Here is a 16,541-nt window from a genome sequence, read left to right on the forward strand (position 1 = left end):
ATGTGGTTCAGTGGAATCTTTCATGAAGTAGACACCAGCTGTGAAACTGTCCTGTTATTCAGAGGTTATTCATGACAGTTTTTTTGACTAACCAGAAAAATGCTGACATGTACATTATTTTGTTAAATGATGTGGTAAGCTAAACTCAGGTACATGTACTTCACAAAATGGCTCAGTGAAGCATCGTTTTCGTCTGCCAACACACTTGCGCATTTTTAGTGCATGTATTTTTGTTTGAAATTTAGTTGAGAATCTATGTCTAGCAATCAGTAGAAGACCTAGGACCTAGCTTCCTTGGCAGTGCTTATCTTACGTTTAACATGTATACCATGCACTTTATGCATGTCTTGCTTGGTTTCTTTGGGCATCAGTTTGTGAAAATGTACCCACCTCCACCCCTTCCCCCTTCCAATCTCAAGAAACATCTCAAGTACCTGTTAAAATGGTTATCTTTTCAGAATCATTGTAAAAGGTTATCTGTTGACAACCCCCCACGGGTTAGGGGGAAGAATTTACCCGATGCTCCCCAGCATGTCGTAAGAGGCGACTTACGGATTCTGTTTCTCCTTTTACCCGTGTTTCTTGTATAGAATATAGTCAATGTTTGTGAAGATTTTAGTCAAACAGTATGTAAGAAATGTTAAGTCCTTGTACTGGAAACTTGCATTCTCCCAGTAAGGTCATATGTTGTACTACGTTGCAAGCCCCTGGAGCAATTTTTGGCTCACGTAAGTGTAGCCTATGCGATGCTAACTTTTTTCTGTCTGTGCGTGCGTGCGTATGTATGTATGTCTGTGGTAAAAACTTTAACATTTGACTGAACACCGAAATACTAATTTTACCTGGTTATTATTCAAGCAACAGCTTTAAAGTATTGAAGCAATGATCAACATTTTGTCGGCACGTATGTAGTTAAAGTGTGTATCCAAAGAAAACGGTTGGGGGGGGGGGGGGGGGGGGGGGGTAAAAACAGCTGACTGGTTTGTGTCGTGTGCGGTATGTAGACCAGGTCAGGGGTCAAGGTTAGGTCAGATCGCGAGAAGGATTGTGGTATAGATACAGTTATCACCGAGCTGCAGTTCGCCTATTAGGAGAAGATGATTTCACATTGTTCGGTTTCGTAGCTCCAGAAAAATAGATAAAGAAGATACCAAAGGAGATTTCCTACAGGTTAATCTGCACAGCGTGTTTCCAGTGTCTGCGCGAGGAAGCGCTGTCGAAAGCGCAGTGTCGATCTGGCAGTCGTGTCCGATCCCCGTAAGTAGGCTACAGACAGACAGATCTAGATCTAGTGTCTCGCACTCTTGCACCTTGTCACCTAAGCTTACTGTGTGTGTGTGTATGTGTGACGGAGTGATTGAGGTTGTGTTACTGTTTGTCGATTTCTTACGTGAGCCTTGAAGGCTTCGCTTCTTGTTTGATTAGTGCTTTTGTGAACAAGAAACAAAACACCAAATAAAGAAAGAAAGATCTGTTGACAATTTTATGGTGAGGATTTTGTGTATTGTTTAGAATTCAGGCTCTTATATCACCAAATGGGCGAGGTTGAATTTGTCGTATGAAGACATTTAAGATACCAACATTGACAATATCTTTCCAGCAGTACTGGTGAGGTTTGCAAAACGTTGAGGTTGTAGATAGATGTGCATGTATTGCCAAAAGGAAAATTGAAGATCTTTGCATTTGATGAAATTGCGCAGAATAATTTATGATACAGTCATTTCCAGAGTTGTGCTTTTTTTCCCCAGGGGGCGTTTACAAAGAGAGTGGAAATTATGGAATGCCTAAAAACAATTGCACATGTGACACGATTATAAAACCTTGAATATATCTTTGATCTGTGCGCCTTGAGTCGCCTTGTGTTGAGATATGTGCGCGTTATAAATTCTCGTATTATCATTATTATTATTATCTGCTTGAAGGACGATAACTCAAATGTCAGTTCCGACTGAACATATGTCATTCAGAGTTTGTGTATTTACTGGAAAACAAGTGGTAGTCATTGCTTCTCCATGTTTTTGTATACCTAAGCGAGTTAGAGTTTTGTAGTCATACTGTTTCCTTCTGTTTGCTCAGTAGACCTTTCTGAATACCCTACAAAGGCATTGTACCCATATTAGTTACGGCACAATGACCGACTCAATAGTCAAACAGCATATGAGCTGTCGTTTTGTAATCATTTCTGTTCACTTTGTTTGTAGATATTTGCTTGGCTGTCTTACTGCAGATGCCATACATTGATTTCAGATGTATTCCAATCTCAACATTTCACTCTTATCAGACTGCTGTTTTTCCTTTCTTTTTTTTCTAATTTTCTAATGGTCAGCTTTGAGATGTTCTTGCATCTTCCAACAATATATTCTGGCTTAAAGCCAGCAGAAAATAATAGAAGTTTGTTCTCATGTTTTATTTATTTATTTTTTGTACATGTTTCATGCTGGCATGTTTGTGTTTTATTTTGATTTTGTCAGAACTGAACAAGAATGAAACGTGATGTCATGGTATTTAAAAAAAGGAAGTCTTTCATGCTTGCTTAGTGTTTTGACTCACATGCGAAGCAAAAGTGAGTCTATGTACTCACCCGAGTCGTCCGGCCGGCCGGCCGGAAAACTTAAACGTTGGATATTTCTTGGACACTATTCAGTCTATCAGTACCAAATTTGGCAAGATGGTGTATGATGACAAGGCCCCAAAAAACATACATAGCATCTTGACCTTGCTTCAAGGTCAAGGTCGCAGGGGCCATAAATGTTGTCTAAAAAACAGCTATATTTCACATTTTTCCCATTTTCTCTGAAGTTTTTGAGATTGAATACCTCACCTATATATGATATATAGGGCAAAGTAAGCCCCATCTTTTGATACCAGTTTGGTTTACCTTGCTTCAAGGTCAAGGTCACAGGAGCTCTTCAAAGTTGGATTGTATACATATTTTGAAGTGACCTTGACCCTGAACTATGGAAGATAACTGTTTCAAACTTAAAAATTATGTGGGGCACATGTTATGCTTTCATCATGAGACACATTTGGTCACATATGATCAAGGTCAAGGTCACTTTGACCCTTATGAAATGTGACCAAAATAAGGTAGTGAACCACTAAAAGTGACCATATCTCATGGTAGAAAGAGCCAATAAGCACCATTGTACTTCCTATGTCTTGAATTAACAGCTTTGTGTTGCATGACCTTGACGTCACATGTATTTTGGTAGGAAAAATGTGTAAAGCAGTTCTTAGTGTATGATGTCATTGCTAGGTTTAGCTGAAGGTCAAGGTCATGTAAAGGTCAAGGTCAAGCATGTGAGTCGTATGGGCTTTGCCCTTCTTGTTTCAATTTTTATTCAGTCTGCTCAAAAAAGAGGATAAAAAACATAGAAAAGGCACTGTACAACTTTAATGCCAAACATCTGCCGCATTCTAAAGCCTTGCAGCATCCTTTGCCGTTTAAGCAGCAGGTAAATATTACCCATCAAACCCTAAAATCTTATAAAAAACGATCCGCATTTTAATTAAAATTATCGAGGATGCAAAAGATCATACCAATAAACGGTTTGTAATTTGTACAATTCATCCAAATGTATATCATGTAGGTATATGTATACAAATAGGTGTTTTTTTGTGCACATGGTAAAACAATCAAAAGCTTTTAAAAACAAAGCTAAAAACGATCCGCATTTTAATTAAAATTATCGAGGATGCAAAAGATCATACCAATAAACGGTTTGTAATTTGTACAATTCATCCAAATGTATATCATGTAGGTATATGTATACAAATAGGTGTTTTTTTGTGCACATGGTAAAACAATCAAAAGCTTTTAAAAACAAAGCTTCTAAAAAAAGTGTAGCATAAACATAACAGACCTTAGTTCAGCCATATCAAATTTACACTGATTTTTCTTTATACCAAAATCAATTATGTCTGTAACAACATTAGTTTTTCATCATCCTAGTAGGCCACAGTCAAAACATTAATTAAGATTTTAAAGGGGTGAAGAAAACACACACAAACTAATTTCTTCCAACGATTAAGCGCACAAAACATTTTTGGCAAGACTTGATATCACACAGAGCAGGAATAAACCAGCGCTGAAATTAAAAACAAGTTTTATGTACAGGGTTAACAGAAGTAACGAAGAATCTAAGCTAGGTGTTGAAGACACTGTGTCCTGTGACCGCTGGAGCTACATCTTTCATGTAGTTGGTCCACAGTGTGCTTATGCATTTTGGCGACTGAAACAAAAAATTACCAAAAATGTATGAACACACATCAGGAAGTTCTCTAAATGAAAAAGGAGGATGGAAAAGAGCATTGTCTTCACAAGTACAAGTGTAAAAGGAGAGACATAATCTCAAACATTGCTCTTTGAAATGAATAGTCACTCCAGTACTGGTGGTTTTCACAGATACACAGGAAGACAGATGCAGAACCGCACGCACGCACGCATTCATATTGATGAATTTTAAATGAATACTTAAAAAGTTTTCTGCTGCAAAGATGACAAAATCTCAGCTTTTTTCTCTCTGTGCGAGTGTGTGTGTGTGTGCATGATTGTGTGTGTGTGGATCTCTGCATTCTGTGCAAGTGCATTTGTAGCTAGTGTGTGTCTGCAGCAATTATTTGTGTGTGCATGCAATGTTTTTATTCCCCCATAAAGAGATGACCGATCAGTATAATACAAAATCTAACATACTTAATGTCACAAATAATGTAATCTGTGACTGTCTTAGATTAACTGGTTCCTATGAGAAGAGCAACTGGTTCCTGTGGCAGTCAGAATTCGTACTTATACACAAATACTACAGTTTTAGAAAACGGCTGGCACCAACACTTGTCAAAATCTGCTTACCACAAGACGATCATTGTTTTTAACTTCATGGTAGGACAGGGGGATGATAGGGGTTTGCAGCCGCTTTCCTGGACCAGGTGGCTTTGGAGAGGACTTCTTACTGCGCTTGCTCATCCGACTGTGGAATATAATCACAGACATTTCTTTTGTAGTTTTCATACCACCACTGTGTCCAGTACATGAGGTTAGCAAGATTTCTTTTCTACAGGAAGGATACCAAAGCCAGCAATGTCACTAATGACCAACCTGAATATTAACTTCCAAATCTCTGAATAGCCACAAACAAATCACTACTGACTAAATTAAAAATTGTATAGGGCTGTTACGATGGTGAGTTTGGCTCAGACAGAAATGGAACCAACAACTACGATAATAGTAAAGACTTGAAGTATCATTATTACAACATCTACCACAATGTTGGGATTATTATAATGAATCTCATTTCCCTCCTACAGCTACTTTGGCCCATACTCACTCAGACACTACCATTCACAATGCAACACCTGCTGATGACTTTGATTCCAACATCACTGCAGCTCTCCTACCACCACCAAACCACTACTACTACAAAAACAACTGCTACTCATATTTCCTGTACTAGGACTACCGTTTCACCTACTATGACTACTGCTGCTGCTACTACCATCATGACAACTAAATATTACTACTACCACCACTACTAACACTACCAGCACTGTTAGCTGCACCACCACCCTTCCACCCCCCTCTTTTACTTCCCCCTCCTCCTGCTTTGGTTTCCTCCTACTCATCCTCCTCCTCCTCCTGCAAGAGAAATCTAGTTTCACCTGCTGCCGGATCGCAAATTCTTCTGCATAGTGGACAGCATCCCTGGGGTCATGCCGCCTTCATCCTGTTCGAGAAGGGAGGGAAGGGGTCTGGTTGCCCCTTCCTCTATTGGACTGGAGTTTGATGGTCCCCTGGCTACGTCAGCCTGGTGATCGGCGGGAGGGAGGCCTGAGTAGAAGTGGTGATCTGAGATCTGTGGACAAATATTATATTAAATGGTTGCAGGGAAAGGTGCTTTTTTGTGAGGGTTGTTTTTTGTTTGGTGTGTGTGTGTGTGTGCAGTGTGTGTAGATGGGTGCGTGTGTGTGTGTGTGTGCGCCTCTGTGTTTGTGTGTGTGCATGCGCACGCCTCTGTGTGTGTGTGTGTGTGTGCATTGTGTGTGTGTTTGCATGTATGTGTGTGCCTGTGTTTATAGGCAATATGTGTTCATTTTGGTGTGTGTGTGTATATTGTGTTTTTTTACAGCATCACTTCATTCAAAGGATAGATATACAAGTACTGTTTGTTCAGGTCTTCCATTTTTTTCTCCTGTTTCCATATTGAATTCAGCACAGAACAGAAATCTGGGTATAGTCACTGTGCTGTATTCACTCTTGCTAGTTAAGATATATTGGTATACAAAAGTAAACAAAACACAAATGAATACAGCAATACTCTCTCTGTGTATCGATCTGTCTGTCTGTCAGTACTGCTACCACTACTAATACAACTACACATGTACTGCCAAGACAACTTCTACCACCACCACCACTAGCTTCTACGACCACTACCACCATCACTAATACTGTCTAACCATCACCACCACAACTTCTCTCCTCACATTTTAGTGTTTACAGTTCAGTCTTTAGGGCGAGGGCAAGATGTAAAAAGGTCAAACTACGGATCACCCTCACAAAATAAAAATGTCATTGTCTCTTCCTTTCTTTCTCTTTCTCTCTTATTCCCTCCCTCATTCTCTCTCCCCCTCCCCCCCCCCCCCCCCCCCCCCCCCCCCCCCGTCTCTCTCTCTCTCCTCCCCTCTCTCTCTCTCTCTAACCAGGTCTTCGAGTGGCGATCCATTGATGATAAAGTCCATATCTTCATGCATTTCCAAAATTCTGCAGCAAAAACAGCAATATCATTAACACAATGTCAACCTGCCCTGAAGGTGATAAGAATCTTGCTGAATAAGCTTTGCATGTTAATTGACACAGATGCCAGTTATGAAATTATTAAACAAAAATGTTTCATTCTGCAATGAAATTAGCCAGGCGGTTGAATGCTGGTATGTGATATGTGTTCTTCTTCTTTGGCATTCTTGGGCTACAACTCCCATGTACACTTGTATTTTTGCACGAGTGTTTTTTTTTATCATACAGGTATGACTGGTTGGGTTTTTTTTGCCTGCCATTTAACTCATTGTCTCCCAGGTACGGATATATCCGTACCCACTCATATGGCTCTTTCTGACCAGGTGCGGATATATCCACTCAAGACTGTTAGCTTCAGTCGCTTAATTCCTGTAACGTCGATCTAACGCCTGCATTCCAGCGTGTTGATCTACAGTTACTACACAGTTACTACAATTCTGAGTGACCTGCTGCAGCACAGCTGGTCTCGGCTTAAAAAAACGTAGTCAATATAGGTGGGGTAGAAAGTGTTAGGCAACCATACTCTGTTTTGGGGGCAGTTGCAGGATGCTCTTATCCCATGTAAAAGACTGGACAGATCTGTGGTGGCTGTCATGATGGTTTACATAGGGAGCATATGAAGGATGGTACATTGGAACCCCCTTTACTCATCTACTCAAGCCCCTTCGTCTTTCGAGCCCTAAAGGGGGAAAGCAATTTGCAGAAGATTGACGCCAAAGTATTGAGATCTGCATTAGAATATTGAGTGGGCAATATTGGTCGCTCTAGTAGGCACTGGGTTAACTGGGGGATCTGCAAAAGGGGGGGGGGGGGGGGGGGGGGGGGGGGGGGGGGGGGGGGGGGGGGGGTTAGGGGTTTCCATTGTAGCTTTAATGATAGAACTTGTACCTGCTTGCCGCAGCGGTATTAGCCATGGCCAGCTGATGCATCTTGTTCAGTTTGTAGGTGTACTTCTTCCTGTTCTTCTCCAGCTCTCGTTGCCGACACTCATGACGAACCTGGCCCACACAAAAACACATTACAAAAGTCAACAAATCACTGAAAGTGTGAGGTCATAAATACCACATTTAGAAGAGCTTGACATATAAAAAGAGGGATTAAAGCTCTATCATACACAACATTACAAAAGTTATGGAATCATTGAACATATGAGGTCATACTGTACCACATTTAGAAGAGACTGACATAGCCTTACCAAACAAAATAATTCTGATAAAAAGAGGGATTGCAAAGCTCTATCATACACAAAATCACAAAAGTTATGGAATCATTGAACATATGAGGTCCTAAACACCACATTTAGAACAGACTGACATAATCACACACAAAAATTAAACGTGATAAAAAGAGGCATCGCAGAGCTTTAGTATATGACAGAAAAAAAATACAATGTATGCTGAAAGGACTGTAGTGTAAATGATTAGACAGGAGCTAGCCACAAACCTCATCAGGGTGTGGTGGCTTGGGCCCCAGGCTCATGGTAAAGCAGTGAAGCTTGGGCATCTCCAGCTGCAAGGACACAATTTCTCATATAATATTCTCCTTCTTCTCCTCTTCTTCTTCCTTCATGGGCTGAAACTCCCACGTTCACTTATGATTTTGCACGAGTGGATTTTTACATGTATGAACGTTTTAACCCCTTATTTGTGAGAAAACATGAAATTTTTTATACATATGACGTGGTTGTGACGACACTTTTCTAAAAATACACCAGAAGTTTGTTGTCCCCCAACAATGGGGAAAGCCGAGACCCTGGTGGCCACCATGCACTCAGTCCCAAACCCTACTGCAAGACGTGAATACAACACTTATGTGTAAAGAAAATTGCCAGTGCCAGCAATCCCTGCACCTACCTTTGGAAATCGTTTCTCCAGCTCCTGGAGAAAGGAGGGTTTTGCCTGTACTGGCATAGGCTTCAACAGACCCGTGAAAGAACTTCTGCGTCTGTCCTGTTTTTAAAGAAACACAAGAGACAAAAGAATGAGCAGATGAAGACGGATTATGAACAGAAGTTTATTTCAAGGTTTCATATATATACTCAAAGGAAAAAGTTAGGGAACGCCCTTGAAAAAAACAGCTGACTTCATCTGTGCCAAACTCCTTGTTCCTAAATTTATAAAACCAAATGGCTGTCAGGCCGTACACACCAGTGGGTGAGCAATGCTGTGTTAGCAGGAAACTTGCTCGGGATCCACAGAGGCCTGGCTAGGGCACGAGACAGAAACTGCCAAACTCCAAAAAGTGGACCATTTTTACGCTGGCGCGTGGGCAAGCCTGGGCGGGAAAGATGAAAAATTCGTTATGCACGTGCAGGGAGGATGTGTTGAGAGTGAACTGTTGTCACCAGTTAGGCTTTATAGCCCCGCGATTTTCCGCTAGCCACCATCTTCTCACTATGCCTCCCAGACAAAAGGTGACCACCTTCAACAAAGCCCGGGCCATCGCATGGCTGCAAGACGGCGTAAGCAAGCGAGAAGTGGGCAGACGACTTGGAGTGTCCCATTCTGTTGTGGTCAGGCTGCATCAGAAGTTCCAGGCCACCAACAGCGTTCTGGAGAGGCCCAGGTCAGGACGGCCTAAGAAAACAACACAGCGTGAAGATCGCTTCATCAGAAGCCAAGCTCTGCAGCAACGAGGCACCGCTGCAAACATCATCAGGGGCCAGCTGAGGGTGGCAACAAACACCAACGTCAGCACGAAAACCATCCGCAAATGCCTGCACGAAGTTGGCCAGCGATCACGTCGTCCAGCTGTACGGCCACGACTGACAGCGGCTCATCGCCAGGCTCGTTTGGCGTTCTAGATCTGTCACAACCATGCCAGGTGGACACGCCAGCAATGGGCCGATGTGCTGTTCAGCGATGAGTCCCGCTTTAATCTGCACCATCATGATGGTCGGGCTCGTGTGTGGAGGCGTCAGGGTGAGCGGTACAACAACGGTCTGGTGCAGGAGAGGGTGGCCTTCGGCGGGGGCTCCATCATGGTGTGGGGGGCCTTCAGTTTTCGACACAGAACCCCCCTCTACCACATTGTTGGCAACCTGACGGGCCAGCGCTACAGAGATGAGATTGTCGCCCCTTTGGTTCTACCCGCTCTACCCCAGATTGGTGTGCAGGCTGTGTTCCAGGACGATAACGCGACACCTCACAGAGCGAGGCTGGTCAACAACTTCATCCAGCAGGCTGGTGTCACCAGGATGAACTGGCCGGCCTGCAGCCCTGATTTCAACCCCATCGAGCACCTGTGGAATGAGCTGGACAGGCGAGTGAGGAACAACCACCCACCCCCAAGAAACCTGCAGCAACTGCTTCAGTTCCTGCAAATCGAATGGCAGGCCATTCCTCAGGCCTTCTGCAGGAAGCTGGTAAACTCGATGCGGAACAGGACTGCAGAAGACATTGCAAAACGCGGCGGACACACCCATTACTGAACTGTTCGGAACTTGCAAATTTTGTTTTCGACCCCCATGTTGTTTCAGAGCTTGTTGACACGTAATGCGTGAATGAAATGTCACCATATTTTGGAAAAGGATCGCAGAGATAATGAATTAAACATGTTACAAATTTGATTCAATTTTGTTTGGTGGTTTGGAAGCTGTGTTTGTTTGCGTAAGTGGTCTCTAACTTTACCACTTTTTTTCTTTGACTCACCCGATTTTGTGCAGGATACTGCTGTGTTATTGCCCAGTGTTGGCCTAGCCTAGTCCCAGGTCGTGAGGACTCCCGCGACTCAGTGATACGACTGAGTGCCCTCGCTCCCTCCTTCTTGGGGAGTACAGCAGGGCTCAAATTGGACTGGCTGCTGTGGAGCGTAGATGCTGCTTTGCTTGAAGCATTGTCGTTGTAGTCTGCCTCAATGCGGGCAAAGTCTGCACAAATAGAATGTGTGTGTGCGTCAGGGTACAGATGTGTATTGTTTGTTTGTGTGTGTGCTTGCGGGTGAATGCGTGCTCGCGCACGTGTGTGTGTGTGTGTGTGTGTGTGTGTGTGTGTGTGTGCATGCATGCGTGGGTTAGTGGGTGTGTGTGTGCATGAGTGTACGTGTGTTTTCCCTCTAAAATGCACCAATAAAAGTCTAGCTAGCCTTCCATAGTCCTGATTTAGCTTAACTGTCCACAGGAACTTTCTACCTATTGGACTTTACAGGACAGCACTGCAGCGCACTTATCCCTGGAAACTGTCTTATTTTCATATGTGTGTTTCTGTGTGACTCTCCATGGATGTTTTAGAATATCTTAACTCCCCACACTTTTGAGTGAAGAATGATAAATAAATATTTAAACAAACTCACACACGTGCATGCATGCAGTGTTGCAAATGCATACATACACACACACAACACACACACACACACAACCACAACACGCACACACACACACCACATTCAGTTACCAGAACTTACCATCACTTTTGGGCACTTTGAAATACATGTAGAAGATATCAGGCTGCTGGATTCGCTCCCAGAAGTTGGCTAAATCTGACTGGGTTTTCAATGTTCCGTCTTTGATCAATTTGTCTTGCAGCTGTACAATCTGTGGTTTAAAAAAACAGAGGGCGTTCAAAACTGTGTACGCTTCAATGAACCCACAACATCTAATCATTGAATTCTAAAACAAGGGATACAGTACAGTACAACTGCATGAGGATGTTTTCTACTGTCATTCAATTCAGAAAAAAAGAATACAGTATATTACAACTGCCTGATTATATGTTCAAGACTTTGTACTCTTCCAAGAACCCTCAACAATTTTTTCAACAAATATACATAATACAGTGACGATCGAGTCACAAACTACAAAGGTATTTAACGCTCAAAAAACAAACCTGGCATGTGTTTTTAAACATGCACTAATTGCTATTCAAATTCATTTTACTCACGTGGTAGACATCAGTTTTAGGAATATCGTGTAGAAAACTGTCGTCTGAGACAAACTCATGACGGTCCAGCCTTTGTTTGACCTGATGGGTTTCTTGCCTCTGTTGATCAATTCATACTTCACTTCAAACACAGCATGCGGAGAAAACACAGGTAAAAAGCAAGCAGGAATAAAAGATGTAAAGCAGAATTAACACACGAGTCATCATAAGACAATGACACACGGGGAACTCTGGTGAGAACAAATTTAAAACAGAAAGATTCAGCACCTCTCAATAGAGAAAAAAAGACACAGGTTTCCTGACAATCTTGAAAAATAAGACAGAGAGATTGAGAGAGAGGGGAGGGGGAGGTGGGGGGGGGGGGGGGGGGGGTAGAGCAGTATTGAAAGTCTCACCAAAAAGAAAGAAACAACTCTGGAAAAGACACTTCTGTTATACTGGCAACACAGGTGTGAGAGGATATAAGCAGAAAAATGAAGAAAGCTGACTGCAAAAGGGCAGAATCAATAACAGCTCATGGAACAATAAGCCAAGAGTGGCATAGTAGTCCTACACATAACAATTGTTCCCTTCAAGTCATAGTACTTGTTTTCCGAAAGAATAACCTGATATATACATAACAAAGTCTTAGGAAGTGGATAAATTACAAACCTCATATTCAATTCTACTAATTTTTGTGTGTGTTTATTATGTTGTTGCTTTTTGTTTACTTTGTGCAAGTAAAATTGATTTACTTGGCTGTTCCTTCTAAATACAAATTTACTAAGCAATGTAACCGTCCCTGTGTCTCAATCATCCGCAGCAATCTCTAATTCTCATGTGTGCTTCTACTTGTTTAGCTTACATTAAAAATGTCAGTCAACATTTTATATACACATGAAATCATTAACACTCTAACAGCTGAGCTGGGGGGGCAAGGCAAATCAAAGGCAAAACAGGACACAAAAGAAATGAGAGAAAGCCGAAAAACTGACTGATTTTTCTTCCTCTTGAGCAATTTTGTTCTTGAGAGCCTGGTCATAGTGGCGAATCCTATGGCGCTGTTCATCTACTTTGTTCTGCAGAAGTGTTGAGTATTCATCATAGTAGAAATCCCTCAGTTTTTGCATGTCCTCAACAATCTGAAGATGTCTCTGCAAGACAGAAACAAGTCGCGTAAGGCGAAAATACAACATTTAGTCAAGTAGCTGTCGAACTCACAGAATGAAACTGAACGCAATGCAACGCAGCAAGGCCGTATACTCGTAGCATCGTCAGTCCACCGCTCATGGCAAAGGCAGTGAAATTGACAAGAAGAGCGGGGTAGTAGTTGCGCTGAGAAGGATAGCACGCTTTTCTGTACCTCTCTTCGTTTTAAGTTTCTGAGCGTGTTTTCAATCCAAACATATCATATCTATATGTTTTTGGAATCAGGAACCGACAAGGAATAAGATGAAAGTGTTTTTAAATTGATTTCGACAATTTAATGTTGATAATAATTTTTATATTTTTAATTAATCCAAATATAACATATTTATATGTTTCTGGAATCAGAAAATGATGGAGAATAAGATGAACGTAAATTTGGATCGTTTTATTAAAAAAAATTTTTTTTTTTACAATTTTCAGATTTTTAATGACCAAAGTCATTAATTAATTTTTAAGCCACCAAGCTGAAATGCAATACAGTAGTTTAGTCTGAATTGCTCTACACACACACACAGACAGACAGACACACACACACCACGACCCTCATCTCGATCCCCCCCTCTATGTTAAAACATTTAGTCAAAACTTGACTAAATGTAAAAAGACACGTTGAAAAGGTTGTTTTGAAAACTAAGTATGAACTATGTAAGTAAGTGAACACACACACACACATGTTCACTCACACACACACACACACACACACACACACACACACACACACACACACACAAATATACGTCTATCAACACATTTTAAACACTTCTGTCTCCTTAGCACACATATATATGCAACCACTTTTTGATTACAACCATCTGCCCTATACAACCACCGCAACAGATCCCGGAGACGGGTTTTTCCTATCTAACTCACCTTTCCATAACGACTCCCCGTTTATAAGGATCACTTTTGGTTGGTCCCTTGGGTGGTCGACAGAGACAGGCTCAACTGTTGATACATGTCATTTACATCATGCATACACAGGTGCACACACCCATTACACACGCCTATCCACACAGAGAGACAGACAGTTTGTAACAGAAACAGAGAGGGACAGTGAGAGAGGGAGCGAGAGAGAGAGAGAGAGTTACTGATAACGAATGCTTTTACAACCAACAGTGAGTTACCTCCTCTTGCAGTCTGTCTTTTTCTTTGTCCCGTAACGAGTCATCACCAAATGATTTTTTCTTCTTTCTTTTCTCCTTCTCTTTGGATTTTTGCTAAAACACAGGCAGAAACTCAAATATTTGAACAACTAAACCAACTGAGTGTGTTAGCATTATGATACACAAGTCTTATAAAAGACAAACACATCAACAATTGTAATACCTACTCTCAAGTTAATTTCCAAGAAAGAAGTACACTTCACAGAAATAAAAAAGTCAACCGTGCTTTAAAAAACAACACAAAAAACAGCAACAACAACAAATAAAGCAACACAAACACAGACATTTACACTCACAAAACAAACAAGAGGCGAAGCCTTCAAGGCTCACGTAAGAAATCGACAAACAGTAACACAAACTCAATCACTCCGTCACACATACACACACTCAGTAAGCATAGCGGTGACACGGTGCAAGAGTGCGAGACACTAGATCTAGATCTCTCTGTCTGTAGCCTACTTACGGGGACACGACTGCCAGATGGACAGATCGACACTGCGCTTTCGACAGCGCTTCCTCGCGCAGACACTGGAAACACGCTGTGCAGATTAACCTGTAGGAAATCTCCTTTGGGACCTTACACGGGAGAAGCGCGGGACGATGGTGGCGAGCAAGGGACCACATCGGCGCGGATGACTAGACGTTACCGGTCGTAGCTGACGCCGGTGGCTTTCGCTAATGGCGGAAGGGTTTCTCCGGGAGAAACGTGAAAGGTGTGTGTTGGCACCTACGGTGGAAGGTGTGTGTTGGCACCTACGGTGGAAGGTGTGTGTTGGCATCTACGATGAGAGCTTTGGGAATTCATTATTCTACGAGGATTCAGCGACACAAGGAAGTGAACTGGCGATATGCAGTAAGCCGTGATTCGAACTCGTGAGTGTCTGTCGGTGCCTTCTTTGTGCGTTAATCTATATTTGAGGAAGTAATTTTATAATATGTATTTACATGCATTGAGTGGAAGCTAAGAGGTTGTGTGAACTGTGTGTCGAAAAGTTGATTTGTATTGATGTGTTTGAAGTGAAGAAGTATGTTATTTTTTTGGTTGAGGAAATAATAAGCCTGCATCCTCCCAAATTCTGTTTCTGAAGTGTTTGGTGTGAAAAGGGTAGAGACAGTGCAATAGGGCAGAACACGTACATTTATTTCACATGCAAACCACTTTATGACACTCTTTTCTCGTCTATTCTCCACTCAGTCACACACACACAAACCTTTAAAACAGGAGCGTCCTTATCCTCCATGCCATACTCTGTCAACAGGTAAGGCAACGTTGGCCGACTGCGGAACTGGTAAAGACTCTTCAGAAGGCTCAGATCGATGTTGATTGCGTCTGGTGGCTTTTCTTCCTTCTGTTCCTCTTCTCTCTCATCATCTTCATCTTTTTCCTTGTCTACTTGTTCCCCTCCAATTTCTTTTCCCTCTTTTTGTGCTTCATTTTCTATTTGTTGTGTCTCTTTTTCTTTTTCATTTTTTTTATCTTTTGTGTTTTTTTTGTCATCGGCATTGTTTGTCAGTTCTGCATCTTCTTTCTGATCAACCTGATTTTCACCTGTTCCCTGTGTCTTTTGCTGCTAGAAAATTAATATGAATAAATAAATATAAATAGATCAGAGATGGCAAGTTAATGTTAAAATTAAACGCATGAAAATAAAAATATAAAAACACTTTTATCTGTTTCATCTCTCTGCTGTATCTGACACTAATCAACAAAATTGGCTCAAATCAGACCGTATTGATTTACTTCTGGAAACATTGTCTACTTTTTTGCTTTACCCCAGCCAATATCTGGTTGCTTCCTTATGTTGTATCATTTACATGTTTAGAAAAAAATCAGAAAAAAAGACAACTTTCCACAGACAATGATAAGACACAAGTTCGTATACATAGGACTAGGAGGGAAAGACAACAAGTGCATCACAACAAAAACAAAATGTGAAGTGTTTGTCTTGTCTTTCCATTACTGCCCACAATCAACAGTAGTGATTATTTCGGCACTTGATGGGATGTTGCGCAAGTCCAATAAAGCAGCGTTTCCAGCATCGAAACCTACACCTACATGCATTTGTGTGTACTCGTTTGCATATTCATGGAAGCATGTGCGTATGCGATTGTTTCTGTTTATTTTATTTTATCAGAATTGGAAGCATCAGACACCAACAAACAACTGGACTCGTGTCTTGGGCATATGCAACAGGGTATGCCGTGGTCTTCACACAAACGTCACAGGACTAAACAGTGTTTCTTCTGTACCAAATTCCACGATTCCCCACAAGACGATTACAAGGATCGATAAACTTATCCGCTCAAGAGCTACTTACCGCGGACAGCGACATAATGCCTGATGATGGGCAGGTTTCACTTCACCATCGCTACCCTCCCTATCGATTGTCCGCCATGACAGTTTTTGTTGTCGTCTGGGTTACATTTCGCTAGAGTTGTCTCCCATCGGCCCGCGCATCTAAAACCCTAATTTTTTCCGGAACAATCATAGCGAGTATTAAATACACACTGCTCGTTGATAGCGTG

General features: G+C 41.8%; 1 protein-coding gene across 2 annotated transcripts; it reads right to left on the bottom strand.

The window, feature by feature from the left end:
* Positions 1 to 3,299: 3,299 nt before the first annotated feature.
* LOC138962258 (DNA ligase 1-like) lies at positions 3,300 to 16,455 on the bottom strand. 2 transcript variants are annotated; one of them, XM_070334002.1, is made up of 14 exons: positions 16,334 to 16,455; positions 15,227 to 15,586; positions 13,977 to 14,069; positions 12,639 to 12,797; positions 11,665 to 11,763; positions 11,189 to 11,318; positions 10,438 to 10,655; positions 8,641 to 8,736; positions 8,231 to 8,296; positions 7,676 to 7,785; positions 6,694 to 6,754; positions 5,656 to 5,849; positions 4,850 to 4,967; positions 3,300 to 4,232 (listed from the first exon to the last, which is right to left on the bottom strand). In XM_070334002.1, exons 1-14 carry the CDS (start codon positions 16,346 to 16,348, stop codon positions 4,146 to 4,148), a joined length of 1,806 nt encoding a protein of 601 aa, XP_070190103.1. In that variant the 5' UTR covers positions 16,349 to 16,455; the 3' UTR covers positions 3,300 to 4,145. The 2 variants fall into 2 exon arrangements, with proteins under 2 accessions (XP_070190103.1, XP_070190104.1); XM_070334003.1 differs by having other exon boundaries at positions 15,227 to 15,583; positions 16,334 to 16,433.
* Between the last annotated feature and the right edge of the window lie 86 nt (positions 16,456 to 16,541).

Source organism: Littorina saxatilis, linkage group LG3 (assembly GCF_037325665.1).
Source record: "Littorina saxatilis isolate snail1 linkage group LG3, US_GU_Lsax_2.0, whole genome shotgun sequence".
NCBI lineage: Eukaryota > Metazoa > Mollusca > Gastropoda > Littorinimorpha > Littorinidae > Littorina > Littorina saxatilis.

Bases quoted from the DNA above. Each gene is read 5' to 3' on its own strand.
- LOC138962258 (XM_070334002.1), bottom strand. The intron at 8,737-10,437 runs GTGAGTCAAAGA...CTTTAAAAACAG, and splicing joins AGTATCCTGCACAAAATCGG to GACAGACGCAGAAGTTCTTT. The intron at 7,786-8,230 runs GTTTGTGGCTAG...TGTGTGGGCCAG, and splicing joins AGCCACCACACCCTGATGAG to GTTCGTCATGAGTGTCGGCA.